At 37.7% G+C, this 18,578-nt stretch overlaps 1 protein-coding gene across 6 annotated transcripts in view; it reads left to right on the top strand.

The window, feature by feature from the left end:
* The window catches only part of RFX4 (regulatory factor X4), an 80,588-nt gene that overhangs the window by 40,526 nt on the left and 21,484 nt on the right, over positions 1 to 18,578 (top strand). For all 6 annotated transcript variants that reach the window (XM_015864007.2, XM_032445122.1, XM_015863999.2 and 3 more), the window contains 8 exons: positions 1,669 to 1,882; positions 2,723 to 2,800; positions 4,762 to 4,925; positions 7,095 to 7,195; positions 8,974 to 9,032; positions 10,203 to 10,347; positions 13,701 to 13,795; positions 14,896 to 15,013. In XM_015864007.2, coding sequence (XP_015719493.1) covers positions 1,669 to 1,882; positions 2,723 to 2,800; positions 4,762 to 4,925; positions 7,095 to 7,195; positions 8,974 to 9,032; positions 10,203 to 10,347; positions 13,701 to 13,795; positions 14,896 to 15,013 — 974 coding nt within the window. The remainder of the gene's footprint in view (positions 1 to 1,668; positions 1,883 to 2,722; positions 2,801 to 4,761; positions 4,926 to 7,094; positions 7,196 to 8,973; positions 9,033 to 10,202; positions 10,348 to 13,700; positions 13,796 to 14,895; positions 15,014 to 18,578) is intronic.

The raw sequence follows: 18,578 nt of genomic DNA, 5'->3' as shown, positions 1-18,578 counted from the left end.
TCAGCTGTCTGTAACAGAGTAGGATGGATCTGGAGCCTGACTTCTGGTCTGGAATGTACATTTTGGTCTAAGCCCTGACATGCAGATTTGGAGCAGATAGTGCGGCTTTTTAAGGTATTGAAGGAAGGAAATCTTATTCAAATAATGTCAGATTAATATTTTAATAAATCTCCCCTGAATTATTCAATATTGAGTTCAAGATAGCTTTTATTTTTATTTCATTTATTGATGGATGATATGGAACGCCCTCATTCAAAATGGTAAGGGTGGCACATACGAGAATCCTGCAGCTCCCCAGGCCTCCTCTCAGCCCATCTGTGCTGGTAGACAAGATTAGGGCTTCCAGCTATTTGCCACTACTTTCTGTTGGAGATTATAGCATGCACCGATTTGCGTGTCAATGAGTGAAGCTGCTCTAGAAAAAAAATCACCTTAGCTTAAGCTATAATCAATTAGACACTGCTCTTTCACTATTTGAACTGATGTCAGTAAAACCAGGTGATTTTTCTAAAGCAAACCAGGGTCAATCAAGTGAACTGATCTGCCTGTAGCACTCTGAAAACAGTAACTATCTGGGGAGGATGGCAGACATCTGGAGATGGTCCCCTTTCCTCCCACCACAGCTGGATGCAGAAGTGAAAGTCTCATCTTGGTCTGATAGGCTGTAAGGAGAGAACTGGAAGATGGTTGAAAATTCCCTTTAAGAAAACAGAGGCAAAGGTACAAGAGCAATATGATTTTATGTTGCCTTTTGTAACCACTAAAAATTTAGTTGAAGTGGTGATGGGGCTTACAGCTGAGAAAATGAAGTAAATGTTAGCAAAATCATGGAGTGAATGAGATTGTCTCTGCTGCTTTGATGCAAGGGTTAGCTTGGATAACGAGTGCTCCCATTAACACCTATAATAATGCTAAGCCATGGCACAACCATATGCCATAAGGCCACTAGTCCATAAGACTACACCGTGTAACACCCACTGTGCTCTGCACAGGCAGAGTTACGGCATTGTGTAGTATCCTGTGCTGATCCAAGACCAATAAGACCAATTATGATGCTAAGTTACAAGGCACATCGTTTTGAACTGTACATTTTTTGCTGTTCATTGCTCTCAAGCAGACGTGCTTTCCCCTCCCCTCCTTTCCCCCCTCCCCCCCCCTTTCATTGCAGTGCTTTCAGGTTTTGAAACATTTCTGATCAGTTTGTTTGTGATAAAGACTTGTGCTATTCAGGGATCAAAGCAGCCCTCGACAGTCTGAGAAGAAATAACAACAGAAGGGCCAGACCAGAGGGGCTGTACCTCTGCTTACTGCTAAACTAAAGGAGCAGCTGCACAGCACAACTCTGCCAGCAAGTAGCTTTAGGACATGCTTTTAAATCTTAAGGGAAAAAAAAACAACAACACAGAACTCTGTTAATTTTCTGCCTTGCAACAGTCAGCTTTATTAACTCTAAGAGAGCTGCTTTTACCAAAAGAAAGAAATTGGAAAACCCGGTGTATTATCACAATATTCTGCTACTGAATCAATGCTTGTTAATGATACAGAAACTATCACGAGGTCTGTTTTGCTATAGAGATTATTAGCACTGTCCATTTCTTTTACTCCCATATCCTTTTAAAATGATTTTTAAACAATCTACTTCATGAAATGTACCTCTCTGTGTATCAGGTACCATTATTACGGGATTGCAGTGAAAGAAAACTCACAGTATTATGATGTGATGTATTCTAAAAAAGGAGCAGCCTGGGTCAATGAAACAGGAAAAAAAGAAGTGACCAAACAGACAGTGGCATATTCACCACGATCCAAACTGGGAACGTTACTGCCAGAGTTTCCAAATGTCAAAGATCTAAATCTGCCAGCCAGTCTGCCAGAGGAGAAGGTAACACTTTGGAAATGTTTTCTCAGCTTGTTCTGTATCCTTTTTTCCCTGCTTTGGATGCAAACTTTGTCTAAAATATAAAGAATTTAAATTAGATTAAGTTCAATAATGCTTTGACTTTATTTATGGGGAGTTTCATTGCTTCTTATAATAGTAAGTATCTTCCCTTAGTATAGCAGTGTATGCTATCAGATGTAGAGCATATCTTAAGCCTATGCACACTCTTCTTTCAAAGTTGTATTACATTTTAGGAAAGGCTTGGATGGTTACTGGTTAAATCACCAAAAACAAGACCCCCGTTTTCTGTTTTAGCAATATGTGAACCCACTTGCTGGCAAACTGAAAAACAAATCCAATCCTTTCTTGTGGGGAGAGGAATTTAATGTGTTTCTTATCCTTCTAGGCTGGAAATTAAAAGAATCCTGTCTGCACCTATGACAAAAGTGACCTGACTGTTCTTGGCTGAGCTTGCTAGTTTTCTGATGCTATTCACCATGTGTAGTATCAATGTAAAGTGGACAAAAGACTAGGGTTTTATAGTCCTTTATGTCCTAATTAGGGCCACATTCTTGTCTTTGATCCCACTGGGGTTTTTTGCTCCTCTTACATTTGAAGATTCTCATTGACACAGAAAAATTCATGAATTCAAAGGGGGAATTTACCTTTAAGAAGAAAACTTATGTTAAAGCTAATCTAACTAGACTCTGATGTCATTATTTTTGCAATTGTGCATATGTAAGAAAAAACTTACTTTTTTGTGCTCTATATTCTGATAGCTTTTAAAGCAGATTTCTTGAAGTAGAATGATCTTTTGTGTGTCTCCCTCTCATTCTTTTTCAGGTTTCTACCTTTATTATGATGTATAGAACTCACTGTCAGAGGATACTAGACACTGTAATAAGAGCAAACTTTGATGAGGTATGGTTAGAAACTGCAGTTGTAGTTTAATAATACGTAAGGTATGAATGGATCTGAGAGCTTATTTTGAATTTGATATTACAAACATGTGGTTTTGTGTTGGCTAATCCTTTTCATGAATAATGAAGAATAGCTATTCTTGAGTACATAGATCATTGATAGCATTAAATCTCACTTATACCACTATTTGAGTTAAGAAGAATGAAAGCAGTGGGAATGGTCTTGACTCTCCGTTAGGATTAAGGTGGCAGTATCCTCTTACTAGATGTTGATAATCCAGATCTTACACCTCAAGAAGTGTATTCATCACAGCTTTCCTAACTTTTAAGTTTGAACTGAGCTTTGTTTGAAGGAATTCCTCTGAGTGTTCAGCACAAACCCAGGTGAGGTGCCACAGCCAAAACGATGTTCTCTGCTAGTCTCTTAACAGTGTGCATGGAGATGGGGGGCCTAGAGCCTCTCAGACATCCCCATAAACGTGTACCTACAGTCTCCAGTTCCTCAGTTGTTTTGCAGTGCAGCCAGGAGCACACACACTCCTCAACAGTTGCTATGATTCATTAGAAATGGATAAGATTTGTACCTGCTGGATTTCAAGGTGAATCTGAGGGTCTTCTGGTAATGCATGCATACAGTCCTATAACTAGAGGTGAATGGCTACAAATATCAAACATTACTGGACTGCAAAGTTTTATATCACATGTGGAGAAATCTTCTTTTCTAGGAAAGCAAATCTGACCATAGAGATGCTGAGGGCCTCATTCAAATATAACTTGGAAAATCAGAGGAAATGGGTCTTTTGACTCTGCATTCTGAACTAAAGCAGAGAATTCCTTCCTTATTTCTATCTCATCCTAGCTCTTCCACTCTTCTGATTTAAAGCTGAGGCTCTCTTAAGCCATTGCACCAATCTAGGTTCTTCCTTGTAGGAAAATTGTTTTAGTATTATTTTACTTCTCTCACATTTTCCAATGCATCTCTTAGATCTTCTCCTAACCACGTTTAAGTGGGAACCCAGAAGCATGAAGAAGTATTTAAATCTGATGTACAGGTTAGAGAAAACCAAACCCCTTGGCCCTTTCACTCCAAGCCCACTGATTTGGTGAGAACACACGTATTCAGGGGTTTTTGCTGGATCAGTGTCCAAATACTTCCTTCAGAGAAGGATGGTATCTTTTTCTAGGGAATCTGTCAGGATCAGTGGTGGAGGAGGGGCTGAACAGTAACAAGATATAAATGACAAATGTTATTTACTGTGTCTGGTTGCAGTTACAGGCTGTGTGTAAAAAGGTTATCACATAGAAACGCTGGTGTGCTGACCTCTGCAGAATTCATTGGTCACCATTCATTTAGTAACACCTCTATTTCCTAAATGGCAGTTTTCAGATGCATCTTTTTTGTGTCTGAAATTTCCTCCCTATTATCTTTTTTGCCCTTCTCCATTCTTTTTCCACTTTCCTTCATAGAAGAAAGAAAGAAGTCATTGCAGCTTTTTCTTTAGTCACAGTAACAGCTTTTAAGATCTCTGAAGTGTTTGTTTTCAAAATTAATGCATAATAATTTATTGGCCCCCCTCACTGTGTGCTATCTTCCTGTCCCTCCCCACACCAAGCCTTAGGTTCATTACTTTGTAAACAGGAGCAGAAAGAAAAAGGTTTAAAAAAAAAAAAAAAAAAAGGATATGTGGAAGCCAGGGAGTTACACTTGTGTGACGGAATGTGAAAATACTGTGGTACCCATGTGCCTCTAAGATGTAGGAACATACCCTGTCTCCAGCTTGGAAAGCCTCCTTGACCTTTGGTTCATTATCTCATTCTGCTCCAGGTTAAGTATAAGCCTGTCTAGTTAGGAAATATACCTCATCTGTGCTGTATATCTAAACAGGATCATTTAAAGAAAAAAGTATGTGTGGGCTTTTGTTATTTTCTCTTACATGTCCCTGCTTCTTCTCACCACTGCAGGTTCAAAGTTTTCTTCTGCACTTTTGGCAAGGGATGCCTCCTCATATGCTGCCTGTACTGGGTTCTTCAACTGTAGTGAATATAGTTGGAGTCTGTGACTCGATTTTGTACAAAGCAATTTCTGGAGTTTTGATGCCAACAGTACTGCAAGCACTACCCGACAGGTCAGTAGAACTGACTGCATTGACCACTTCTACATAGCTCAGCTGTCTTTAATATGTATCTTCACAAATGGCACCAGTTCTCAGAAAGCTGCTTGGTTCCACCCAAGTTTAAATCACATTCCAGTTCAAAGGAGCTGAACGCTGACATGTTTGTGAAGAAGCATTTTGATTTCATCAACACTTGTGTTGAGAAAAGTGTGACATTTTTTGTGTGATAAAGGATAAGACTTTCTTGTTGGTTTATTAACATCAAGCCGACAGTCACATCCCAGCTTTCAGGGAATATCAGAAATCTGCAGGCTGCAGAATGACACATTCCTCCATTTTCTGACAGTTTCAGACACTTTTCTGCTAATCTGGCATAGCAACATAACAGTACTCAGAACAACAGTGACAAAAGCTGGCCAGGTTGCCCTGTTTGTAGATAGTCCTTTGCATATTCAGGTACTGCAACCTAAGCATTAGTCCATGTTTACACTCTTGGAACCCAATTGTTATTCTGCTTGCCAAGAGCAGAAAATATGAAGATCATACTTGAGAAGTCTCAGACAACCTGGATTAATTTAAATGCTATACTGTGATGATCAGATGCAGGCTTATTTTAAGATCACTTCATTAATATTAACAATTATTTGACTCCTTTGTTCAAGTGCTCAGTTTTCTTTGCCAATCCACAAGGTAGAGCTCATCTTTTCTCTTCCTACCTGGAGTACATCTGAGTCCAAGAAATCCTAACATATAGAACAGAGATCAACATTTCAGAGCAAAAAGTGGAATCACTGAGTGTAGTCAACCTATTCCTCCTTTGATTTTCCCAATATAAACGTCAGGAAACATCCTTTTTCTAAATATTTATTCATCTTTAGTATTATTTGATGCTTTCCCGAGGTTAAATTATTTGTTTAGTTTATTCCTCTAAGAGTTTATTATTGGCTTTGTGTATTTGACCTTCAGGATTTTAATGCAGCTCTAATTACAGCAAATGTTTTCAAGATGTCATTCTACACTCCTAAATTGGTGAATGCTGTTTGCAGCGTATGACTGCTAAAGTACAGACAAAGTATTTTTTTCCATGAGAAACTTGTTATAAGCATGGGATTTCCTTGATAAGATATGTTCGTTTTTACAGGCTTTGCCCCTCATCCCCCCCTTTAGGTTCCCCCCCCCACCCCCCCCCCCAAAAAAAAAAAAAAAAAGAAAAATCTATTTCATTGGAAGGATTAAACAGAACAGCAGTCCTTTTCTCAAGCTGCTTAGTTCTTTCATAGCAAATAAGGAGAGACTTGAGTGTGAATATAGACTTTTGTAATGCATATAAAGGGCCAGATTGTGGCTATTAAGCCATAGCCTGAGCTGGAGGGGGTGAAGAAGGGTCTCACTGCAATGGAAGCTCCTGGAGGAAATCTTGCTGACTCAGCCAGAATCCTCTGAGGAACTTCCTGGGAATTAATGTTGGCGGTACAGAGAAAAACACGTTTTAGAGGATGCAACAGATGCCATCCATCCCCTATCATAGGTGTCCCTGCAAAGCAGATCAGGTTTATGGCAACAGTTATTTTACCACCTCTGTCATCTGCAGTGTATGTTGGAGTACAAACAGAATGGCTGCCTGACAGAATGAAGTAAAGTTCCTCGCATATTTCCCCTGTCTATGCATCTTGAGTGCTAGAGTGTGCCCGTATCTTGAGTGCTAAAGGCAGTAGGCAGGTTTTGCTTTGCCCCTATGTATGGTCTAGAAATTCCTGCCTGTCACAGCCACCCACTCATTGGCTTCAGTCTGGAGCAGGGTTGGTTATTGCTTCACTTAATGTGTCTGTGTCCATTTGTATAAACTTAGGGACAAATGACCTGAAATCCCAGGCTTGATCTCTTGTTGTCTTTTTTTAAATTAATGTGATTTTATGTTTTTTATGATTTTATGATTTTATCTTAAGCTTAAAAAAAAAATCATTTGTAAGTATCAATACAGCGCAGTACAGAGACTTTCATTCTCTGTGGTGTTACATTTTTCTGTAAAGGTTTTCAGAAGTTTTCCTTCATGTCTACAGACCAAAACACGTTCAGCAACTCTGCATAATAGTGAGGTGTAAATAACTGACCCATAGTCTTCACATGTTCACAGCTGAAGACACAGAGTAAATGTTCTGATGTATTGATTTCTCTTCTAAGTTTAACACAGGTGATCAGAAAATTTGCAAAGCAACTGGATGAGTGGCTGAAAGTAGCTCTCCATGACTTGCCAGAAAACCTAAGAAATATCAAATTTGAATGTAAGTATTGCCAAATATCTCCTATTAATCTGGAAAACATGTAATGTTAATGTTTACAAATTAATTGAAAGTGAACCTAGAGGTCTTTTAAGAATTAAATACTGACAGCACTGTAAATTTTGCATTCACTTCCAATCTCCACTTGCTCGTGAGAACCAATTTCATTTAAGTGAAATAAGGCACTGCTTGAAGTAAGAAAAATTACTTTTCCTTTCTTGTGAGTTCCGATAAGAAATTAACTTTGTTGATAGTAAGCAAACATTAGGGATGATAGTAGGCACAGAAAATTATTAAACAAACCTTTAGGGTAGCACAATTTGAATACAGCCTGAGGCCCTTGCTCAAAAAAGTGCCAGAGTTAAAAATGAAGGAGATCAAATTACCCTGTCACCACAGGAAAGGGCACTAGCCCTATTCAGACATGCTTTGTAGATGCCTGCAGTGCACATCACCTATTGATAAAGCCTGCTTTATTTCACAGCTCTCAATTCTTTGCCTTTCATGAGCACTAAATTCCACACCACAAAGTTAAAGGGGGAAAAAAAAAAACAAAAAAAAACAACAAAAAAAAAACTAATTTAGGAGAAGGATTAAGTATTTTGATCAGCACGGAAAATTGGAAGTATATTTTACAGAGAACACTCTAGGATGTGAATTGGAAAAACTCATTTTAGGATTTTGCGTGTTGTTTATGAACTTGTTTTCAAAGTTACAGAAAGTCAGAGCTGAGAACATACTTTACATCTCTCTCTGTTCAAAAATATCAAGGATCTGCTGGGAGAAAGACGGTGCACTTTCTACTCATTCTTGAACAATGCTCTTTAACTGCCTCTGTGTACAGCACAGACGGAACTCCTACTCTGTGACTGCATCTAAGGCCTGTTTGGTTCGCTCTGCAGGTCTTTTGTGATTTTATAAGAAAAAAAATTGAGCCCATCCTAGCACATACATGAGCCTTTGTCATTTCTGCAATGTTTTCCTCCTAATCAAAAGTTGTGATCAAAGGAATTACTGAATGGAGTAACTGCAAATCTTAGTTGTATTTGCAGTCCTTAAATTGTATAATTCAGACAAAATATGGTCAATAAAACATTTTAAAATTTCAGTTTCCAAGTACAGAAAGTATCTTAATACAGGATCCAAATAATCTTGGAAAGGGATAAAGAGAGATAGCAAGTACCTCCTGGGCCCTCTTATGCCATAGAATGTTAGTGTGTCATGTAATCACTTTTAGAAACTTTGAGCAAATTTTACCAGAAACTATTTCAGATATTAGCTCCTTTCTTAGTCCAGTCGGAAGGCTCCTCCAAAAACTGTTTGCATTGAGACTCAGAAAACTTTTCTAATTTCTTGATATAATATTATTGTCATTATGTTTTGCCCACTTGTTCTTGCACCAACATTTTTCTTCCCGTTAAACAGTTGTCTTTATGGTTTTCAGCTCTTTTGTGTATAAGAGAAAATTTGCTATGCTAAACAAGCAAAGCTCTTCCATTGTCCTCTGTGTTTCTCTTGTCCTCTTGTTATTCACAGCATCCATAAATCATCACTTGTAATATGCCTCTGTAAAACTGATTGAGTGTCCAGATTTAAGGTTATAGGTCAAGGCTTAAACTAAGTTAAAACTGTGCTATTCATGCAAACATGATGTTGCTACAATTGAATGTAAAACAAATGGATATGTTTTTTCAGCACTGATTTTAATTCAGAATTTTCAGATATTAATTATTTTATTTATTTAACACTGTATGTAAGTAAATATCTCCTCTTTCCTACAGTGTCCAGAAGATTCTCACAAATACTCCGGCGACAGACATCACTGAATCATCTCTGCCAAGTATATATTTCAGTTACCTGAATTAGCCAAATGCCATTTTTACGGATTTGTAAAATAATTCATTAAATCGACAAGATGGACTTTACTCAAAGAGGAAGAGTTCATGTTAGCAGTTTCTTCCCACCATTTACTATGATCATCTTTACAAAATCAAGAACTAATCAACAAAAATACTTTGCTAGAGAGCTGGAAGCCACTGATCATTAAATTAAGCAGAAAACTTTCCTGAAACAAATTTAGGATTTGATTTGATGAACTAGTTCATTACCATGACATAAGTGATGGATGATCCATTGGTTTCAGTGTAGTTGAATCAGGACTATTACTGAGACAGAATAATTTATATATGTCTGACAAAAGCTTCCAAGTTTAATTGCGTATTATAAATGAAAATTAAATTAGTTAAAAACAAAAGGGTTGAACCACTTGGGTTTTAAATGAAAATATTTTTACAACCACAGCAAGGGAATGTAAGAAAATCACCCTGAAGAGTTTGCTTTCACCAGCTACTTTAAGTGACAATTACATATGAAAAATTAACGAGGCCATATTCTATGTAGCACAAAATTGGAGAGGATGCACTGAATTATTTGGGGTTTTACATATATACTGGAGCAGATAGTTTGCTTTCCTTATCAGTTTTAAAGCTCTACATTTGAAAGGATATTCAGCACCCCAGGGTAACCAGCAGAACCCTGCATCAACCAGCCAGGAGGCAGATCTTATAGAGAGGCAAATAATCTTCAGCTATTTCTTGTGGCTGAAGGAAGAATGGGAGTCTTCACAGTGTGGGAGAGGGTGATTTGCAAACCCTTGTAGGGTTCCTTGGGTTTTGGTTTCATTTTTGCTATTGCTTTTGGTTTTGACCTCAAGCAAACTGAAAAATCAATGGAGCTGTTTTAATTTGAAGAGTCCAGATTTAGCGTTGCTTATTTGGGTTTGTGGTGAGCGAGAGCAAAATATTTGCTGTTAATTGAACAAGGCAAACTGATTTCAAAATTCCCTGTGGCAAGAGGGCCGAGTAACTTACGTAAGATATCAGTTTGGTGGGTCGGGTTGAATGAGGAGAATCAATTTAGTGAGCCTAGCTAAGGAAGCGGAAAAGGGGATAAAGGTTATTTTTTAACCAAATAAACCATGAACTAATGAATAAATTGGATTGGATTACAGGCATCGAGAACGGTGATCCACAGTGCAGACATCACTTTTCAAATGCTAGAAGACTGGAGGAATGTGGATCTGAATAGCATTACCAAACAAACCCTCTATACTATGGAGGACTCACGGGAGGAGCACAGAAAACTCATCATACAATGTAAGAGATGAACCCTCAAATAAAGCCAGGTGAACCTTGGTTTGTTGTTGGAAAAGAAAACATCAGTGAAAGTAATGTTTTTGCAGCCATTCATTTACTTAAGATAAATAAGGAGACATGTCTCAAAACAGCAGGCAAATCTTTTTCAAGGTCTTGTATTATAAGGCATATATCCAGGCACTCCTTCATTACAGACTTTCTTTCTAGTATCTAGAAAAAGCAGTGGCACAGAACATGTACCAAAATTGAGGGCTGTTGGGTTTTTTTTGCTATGAACATGAGCAAAGTAAATCTATACATAGGCCACTGGCGATAATGAAGTCAGTCTACCCCGCTGTAAAACTGTGGGGGAACTGTCTTTTGAATGCTTTTGCCCCCAGATGGCTGTGTACTTGAGTCCCTTGAAAATTTTATTTGTAAATAGCTCCATTTAACATGGTATTTTCTTAAACAAAGGAATCTGATGGGATGAAGCTTTTACCCTGAACTTTTATGAATAAATAAATGTACTGTATTAAGCAAGTTAATTGACTAATTTAGATTCTTTGTAATGTAGTGAAAGGCCTGAACTGAAAACTGGCTTTGGAGATGCTGGCAAATTGGTTTCATAGTCAAAGATCTTATTTTGCATTTATAAAAATTGATTTGCCTTGTCAAACAAATGTGTCTGTAAGCTTAGGTTTAACCCTAAGCACATGGAGTTTGTTCCTCCAAGGCACTGGAAATGACTATCTTATCTTTGTCTTTGGTATCCTTGTCGTTAGTAACTTCAGTTCCCTTCAGACCCACCTGTTGTATTTCTCTCACGCCTTAGGAACAGTTGTGTCTCTAATGACCAGCTTTAATGGGGATCCACCTGGTTACTACTTGTGGATGCCCTGCATGGGCACATTTGCTAGTGTGGTGTTTCTTTCAGTGTGTGGCAAGAAAGAGGAAGGGAGATACATTCATTGTACACTGGTCCCTACAAAGCTGACCTCAGCTCTTCTCTCACACCCATCTTCTCTCACTATGGCGACACTAAAAGTCTTCTCTCCTTTCTACGAATGGGTCTTATATCCTCTGCTACCTTTCCAGTGTGATGTGCTCTGTATTCTTACCTGTCCTTCTGAACCCTTGATTCACCTCTTTACATGGTGCTCCTCAATTCTTAAAAGTCTGAAACTTGACATAGCAACAGGGGGAGTAGTACACAGTGAGAATGGAGTATAGAAGCTTGATACATTTTTCTGCCATCTGTTATGTATTCAGTATCTACCCAGCATCCACGCACTGACCAAAAAGTAATGAATTCTCAAAGTTATAATCCCTAGTAGCAGCTCTATAAGCAGTATAAGCCCTAGTAGCAGTAGTTTTGGCTCTCATTCAGAAAATTCTCACTGTTTAGGAAATATTTGTATATGTGTGCTGAATATTTAAATACAAACTTAATGTTGTCAAATCAAATGGAAGTTTCTTGAATGCAGATGGATTTGAACAGTCACTTTTCCATATGGGATCCCACAGAGATGTCAAATATATAGAGAGATTATTCTAAGTCTTAGAGCTTGTTCCCTCAATGTTGATGTATTTTCTACTTGGCTAAAGAGCATCTCAAAGGTTACACTTTCATCACATGCAAAAAGGCCTGCTTGCACATTCTTGGCATAAGGAACCGAGAAAGTACAATTTTCAGGTGCTACCTCTCAGATGAAAAAAAAATAATAATAATAAAAGTTCATAAGCCTATAAGTTAAGTTAGAGTGAAACGTTAAATCATTGGGTAGATGAGAAGCTATTTGTTGCTCAGGTACAGTGGCTGCCTTTGACCTGGTTTCTTCTTTATTCCCCTTGTTCTCAGATCCCATTGAAGTTTTTTTAACAGTCAGTAAAGGCTAAGCAACTACGTTTCTCAAACAGCAGTTTGCAGGTTGCAGTGCTTCACCATTGCAATGTTCCTGCATTGCCAAAGCAGGCAACTGATTTGTTTTTCTACTGTTGCTCCACTCATTGCACAGCATAGGAATTACTGCATCTGTTGGCAGTTTCTGTCCAGCCAAATACTCAGATAAGAAGACAACATTTGGATTTCTCTGAGATCTTATCCTGAATAAAGAGAGGCTGAGCATTCAGTAAAACAACAAAACAAGATAAAGGCAGCCCAAACAGCATTATTTCCCTTCTTCTATGACTAAGGTTTCTGACCATCCAGCCTTTGCAAGTGTAAGTTAAAGTTTTAATCAGGTGCAGCGCAAATGCTTTCCTGCTTATCTTGCTAATTCATCATGGGATGCTATTGCTCCATTTAGACCAATGAGCTCCTTCTTTGCTTTAATCTCAGTCTCCCTGGCTCACTTCTCCAGCTATCACCCCTAAACTTGTCTCCTCCACCTCCCCCACTATCTGCCTCCTATGGTGGGAATTTCTTAATCCTTGTTATTTGCAATTAAGCATAAATGGAAATGCATAGCACATTGAGACCATCCTGTGACACATCAGGTAGAAAGGATCTTTCTTCTTGATTTACTGTGCCTTTTATTTTAGCTGGGTTGAAGAACAGTTTCTTAAAGCATCACAGCGCATGATTCTTTGCCTTTTAGCCATTGATTCTCATTAATAAACTGGAGACTTGCAGTTTTAAGAGCTGCAGTTTAATTACTATATTGTTGTTTACTTTCAGTACTGAAGTATGAATTTGCTAACTTTGGGGAGGTTAAAAAGTATTTGTGTTGCTTTTTGAAACTCTTCTTCATAGCATTTGTAAATTGGTAGCAATTTGTTTTGAAGAAGTAGAAGTTTATGGAACTTCTTTGTGTGTGTCTGTCATTGCAAACAGATGATTTGCAGCAGTTAAATAATGTTTTTGCAACTAAAGCATTATACAGATGAGAGCACTATCAACAATACTCATCCACTTGATACTTAAAAGATTCCTTATGCGTTTCTAAATCAATTTCACGCATGACCTTTTTTCATCAGCAGGGTCAAGGTAGCTTCACACTCTTGGTAGCAAACACCATAAATGTTTTACTTCCGGGCACCACAGACAGCTGAAGGTTAAATCAAAAGAAGAACTTTAAACAATAGGTCCTGATTTGCTCACACTTAAATGCCATTTCCAATTACTCTATCATTTTCAGCAGAAGCAAGATGGAGACTGGGAAAAATTACTGGATCAGAACCAAGGAAGTTATATTTGTTATGGCCAAACAATCCATTATAAAGAGAAAAAGAAAACCAAAAAAAAACCAACCAAACAAAAAAACATAGCAAGTTGGTCATGTTATTGGCAGCTTTTAAAGATTTTGTTTCTCTTTTGCAGTAAGTGGAATTCAAGCACTGAAGTGGGCTGTTGTTTTTGTTTTGTCTGCCAGTGTATCAGGAGTTTGATCACCTTCTGGAGGAGCAGTCCCCCATTGAGTCATACATTGAGTGGCTGGATTCCATGGTGGACAGATGTGTTGTAAAGGTTGGTAAGGAGAAAGGACTTGAGTCACCAACACACTTTATGAACTCTGTTCAGGTCGTGCATTATTAGCAATAACAGAAAAAGAGAAAGTGAAGCTGTGTAGTAAGCAGAAGGAAAGCAGCAGTGGATAAAATGTCACCACCTTTTGTGCACAGTATGAGAACTGCTCACATTCAGCATCCTGGTTCACTCTGCTCTTGTCTATCCAGCTAAAAAAATATTTAAGAATGGAACAGCGCTAAGATTTTCAGTCAAATCAATACTTCAGAAGTATGGTGAGATGTGTTCAGAGTTGTTCTAACTCTGTAGTACAAATGAAAATGATAATCTGGATTGTCATTTTACGACTTTAATAAAAGAGATATGTAGGCCAGCTAATTCATTTATATGCACTCAAATGTAAAGAGGATTGTCTGTGTTACCATTCACTTGAGGACACAGTTTTTCTGTTTTTCAGTTGATTTGAGATGACCGGGGAAGTATTTTTGCTAGTAAAATGCCTATTCATATTCACAATAAAAACATGAAGGAACAAAAACTCTAACTGAAATACTAATATACATTTTCAGCATAGATCAAGCATTCTTGATTACACGTTGTTTCCTTGTCTATGAATGATCATGTAAGTCATTAGGTTAAAATAAAGATTAGGGCTCTTGGGGGCAGTTCTTTCCTGATTTATAAAGGAAAGTCAGCCTTAGAGTTAAATGGTGCTTCTGCTTTCCTCTTTCCAGTGTTTGTATATAGTTGCAAGATGGATTTCTGTGTAGGTTGGTTTTTTGTTCTTTTTTAAAATTAATTGTTTATTGTTTATAAATTATATATATATATTTGTTATAATATATATTATGTATATGCATATATATAATATATTATAATACCGTATTATTATATATTATAATATTATGTTATATATTATATATATATTATTATGTTATATGTTTATAAATTATATATTGTTATATGTTTATTTTAATGTGAAATTAATGGTAAGTAGTTTTTCAGTTTTACAAAAGGAAGTTAGATACATACGTTACTCATCTGTATCAGATGGTGGAAATGAAAATTTCTCCATGTTAGATGTATTTGTTTTCTTGCAGGTAGCTGCCAAGAGACCGGGCTCTTTGAAGAAAGTAGCTCAGCAGTTCCTCCTGATGTGGTCCTGTTTTGGCACTCGAGTGATTCGGGACATGACTTTGCACAGTGCACCCAGCTTTGGTACTTTCATTTTGTTGTAATAATTGCATGACACATACCAAAAAGGACTAAACCATCACTTGTGGTTTTCATGCAACCAGGGATCTTCTACAAAAAAAAAGTCAAGGCTGCTAACTCTTTTGGATATTTTCCTTTAAGATATAGCCAGAGGAGTGGAAATCATTATTACTTCTGTTAGTTGTAGTTGAAGTTATCAGTCACAGGTCAGCTGGAGGAGTCAATAATTGGAGCATTCCCTAATGCACTTCTGTGCAGAGCCAGCCAGGTTACCTAAATTGCTGTGACCATGTTGTGCTATGACAAATGTTTTCATGCCAAGCAAACAAAAAGCTTGCCAGTGAGGCACTTTTCTAGCTTTGCTTTTAAGGGATATAGCTTTTTAATCTAGACTTTGCAGAGTGGACCTATTTCTGTGTCCTATAGAGACTGCCTTCCATGTTGTTTAGTAGTGAAAATGCATGCTGTTTTTCTACATGGTTTCAAAAGAAGCTTTGCCTTGAATCCTGGGATCGAAACAGCATCAGTTATAAAATCAATTTAAGACCAGTGATTGAAAATGTACTGTTGTGTTATGAATGTGAACATTTGTGGTTATTTGCAACCAGAGTTTCAGTTAGGGATGTTTTTTGTACATGCATGTTTGCCAGGATGTATTCACTGAAGATTAATGATAAGTGAATTTATAAAGGCATTGAACAACTGTAATTCTGCCACCCATGTTTTAAAGTACTTTATGCCATTAGATGACATTCAGATACCATCAGAAATAGGAACTCAGAGTAGAAACTGTCTTTATAATTTAATATGAAACTTCTTTCATCAGCTTTTCCCTTGTAAAGGATTTTTCCAGGAGCTATCATTGAGTCACTATTAGACATCAGGTTAGTGAACGTTCCCAAGATGATCACAGTTTTCATCTGCTAGATTCTGTTTTCAGCACCAGTAACCTGGTCATTTCTATTTTGAACCTCCTCTAGGACTCATTTTCAACTTGAATTATTGCAGCTTTTCTTTTGTTGTGGGCATAAAAATAACTGATACTGCTTAACACAGTATATATTCTCACAATGTTCAAAAATCCCTTTGTATGAAGGAATGCTGAATTTTGTGCTCCAGCACTTTGTGTTGCCACACATCTCTCTGTGGACATAAACCCAAATCTGTGAAATACACCAGCAGCCAACAAATGAAGAAAACACCTTATATTGGTTGTCTGTTGTCTGGAAGTGATTCTCAGCTGTGAGTAGTAATAGATTCATGAACTCATTATGTTTCAAGAAAATGTGAAGATTGACAGTTATTCATTTGTTCGAGTTTGGGACCCCTGACACTATAACATATTAGATCTGCCAAAATAACTTGCCTGTTCTCTCTCTTATAAATTTGGGTCCCAAATTTCTCATTTATGAGAACTTTGTTAATTGCTCAGTCTTATCATTTGCTTATTTTTGTCCTTATAATTCAGTGTGTGTAACTGTATACAAACTCATGGATGCACATCTTTGAACATGAATTTGATATTTTATATGTAACTGCAGTCAGGAAAAAGCAGTCATAACTCGTGTTTTTCATGGGTGTTCGGCGTTATGTGGCACTGAGGGACATGGTCATTGGCCATGGTGATGATGGGTTGACGGTTGTACTAGATGATTTTAGTGGCCTTTTCCAACCTTGATGATTCTGTGATTCTGTAATTTTATAATCAGAATTAGACCAATAACAGCATTCAATTTGGTAGCAAAAACAGGATTAAAATATATATATATATCTTTAATTCTTTTGTATCTGCCATCTTTCACTACTTAGGCCAGTTACCTGCCTCAGCAGAGTTAGATTTCTCACCAGAGTACATGGGGAGTTGCACAATGGAAGGATTTTCTCAAGTTCTCTGTTGAAATTGTTTTTCTTATGTACAAACCACTTAAAAAATAGTTGAACCGCAGTGGTCTGCAGCCTGCTAGATGAAGTTTCCTTCTGTGTGTGAGATGGCAAGCATTGGCCCAGTCCCAGTTCTAACCCTTATTTGAAGTGGGACCTGCTCAGGTCCAGCTCCAGTGGAGGAAGGATGAGCTCTGAGCCTTTGGGTTTTCAGGGAGGAAAACAGACCTAAATAATTCCCTCATCCTATCAGAGAAAAGCTTGGGATATCCCTACCTATTATTTCTTCAGAAATGAACCAAGAGTTATTTAGCTGCAGACACCAAGTTATAATAATCTGTGCTAATGCTGTTAAGCTTTCACAGCAATGCTGTTTGACACACTGTTCATGACTTAGAGTCAAGCAAATTCCTGGGTGGTTGTAAAATCAAGCCTTAGGTCCTGAGGTCTTTATATATGCAGGACACTATATTTCTGTCTTAGAAATAGATTATATGCAGATTTGATGGGAGAAAGTTGCAATGCCTGGCACTGGACTGGCCAGCAGAGAGCTTTGATTCTGCAAAGCCTTTATGTGTGGTGACATGGGCAGGTTGAAACAGTCCTTGTCAGGATAAAGCTCCTATCTTTCCCTCTCCCTTTTTCTCCCTCCCAGCTTCCCTCCCTCCTTCCTGTCTATGCATATCAAAGGCACAGTTGGTGGTGATGTTTGGGTAATGCATCCAGTGTATTAACATAACTAATTAGTAATAGAAGACATCTCACTGTTTTTTTGGGTGTTTTTTTTGCTACTTACACATAATTGCCATATCTGTTAATAGCAGATGACATTTACTGTATGTTAGCTGAGTAATCATTGCCATGATTTCAGTTAACTCAATCTGAAAATTAGAGCCAAATGTTATTTATTATTATAATTGCGGTCTCTTGAGTGACTTCTTCCTAAAGAGGGAAGGTTTATCAGCTTCAGCTGAATCCTTTTCACTGCTTAAAGATATACTTGAAAGAGCTGCACAGTTTAATGTGAAAAACAGTAGCTTTCAAACACAGAATAAATTACTGTACATTGTGCTCAATTGCTATTCACTGTGTAGCTGAAATTCATGCCTTGATACTGGTTTCAGTCTATAGCTTACATTACTTTTGAATCATTTGAAAATGTAAAAATATTGCATTCATTCAGTATCAACAACTTGTTTGTCTGGTGTCTTTCACACCAATTCTGGGCTCAAAAACTCTGTACAGAGTTTAAAAATACACAGTGGGAGAAATAATAGGGGAGGAAGAGAGAAACTGAAAAGAATGACAAGGGTGCTGGGATGTTTTTAAATGCTGCATTCAATATTGCCAACCCCAAGTCTTCAAAACAGAGCATCAAAACAGACCCCCCCCAAAAACAAAGACTTTTTTTTTTTATAGCAAATGTTGCATTCTTGTCATTTGCCTGCTAGCATTTCAGTGCTCAGGGTTCACACTTGTCAATGTTTCTATGAAACTATGAGCCACTTTCTTTAGATTACTTATTTAAATGGAAGTGAGTGAAGAGTTTGGTGAGAAATGCCAAATACCCTGAGCCTTTTGCCACTACATGAAGTTTGGCAGCACTGAGGCCTGATTTGCTTACCTTGGAAATGCTCACCAGCGGGAGCTGCACTGAAATCAGTAAGACTTGGTTCTTAGTAATCTG

The sequence above is a fragment of the Coturnix japonica genome, chromosome 1 (genome assembly GCF_001577835.2).
Source record: "Coturnix japonica isolate 7356 chromosome 1, Coturnix japonica 2.1, whole genome shotgun sequence".
NCBI lineage: Eukaryota > Metazoa > Chordata > Aves > Galliformes > Phasianidae > Coturnix > Coturnix japonica.
The sequence above is the reverse complement of the archived record's forward strand: the minus strand, read 5'-3'. Positions and strand labels throughout refer to the sequence as shown.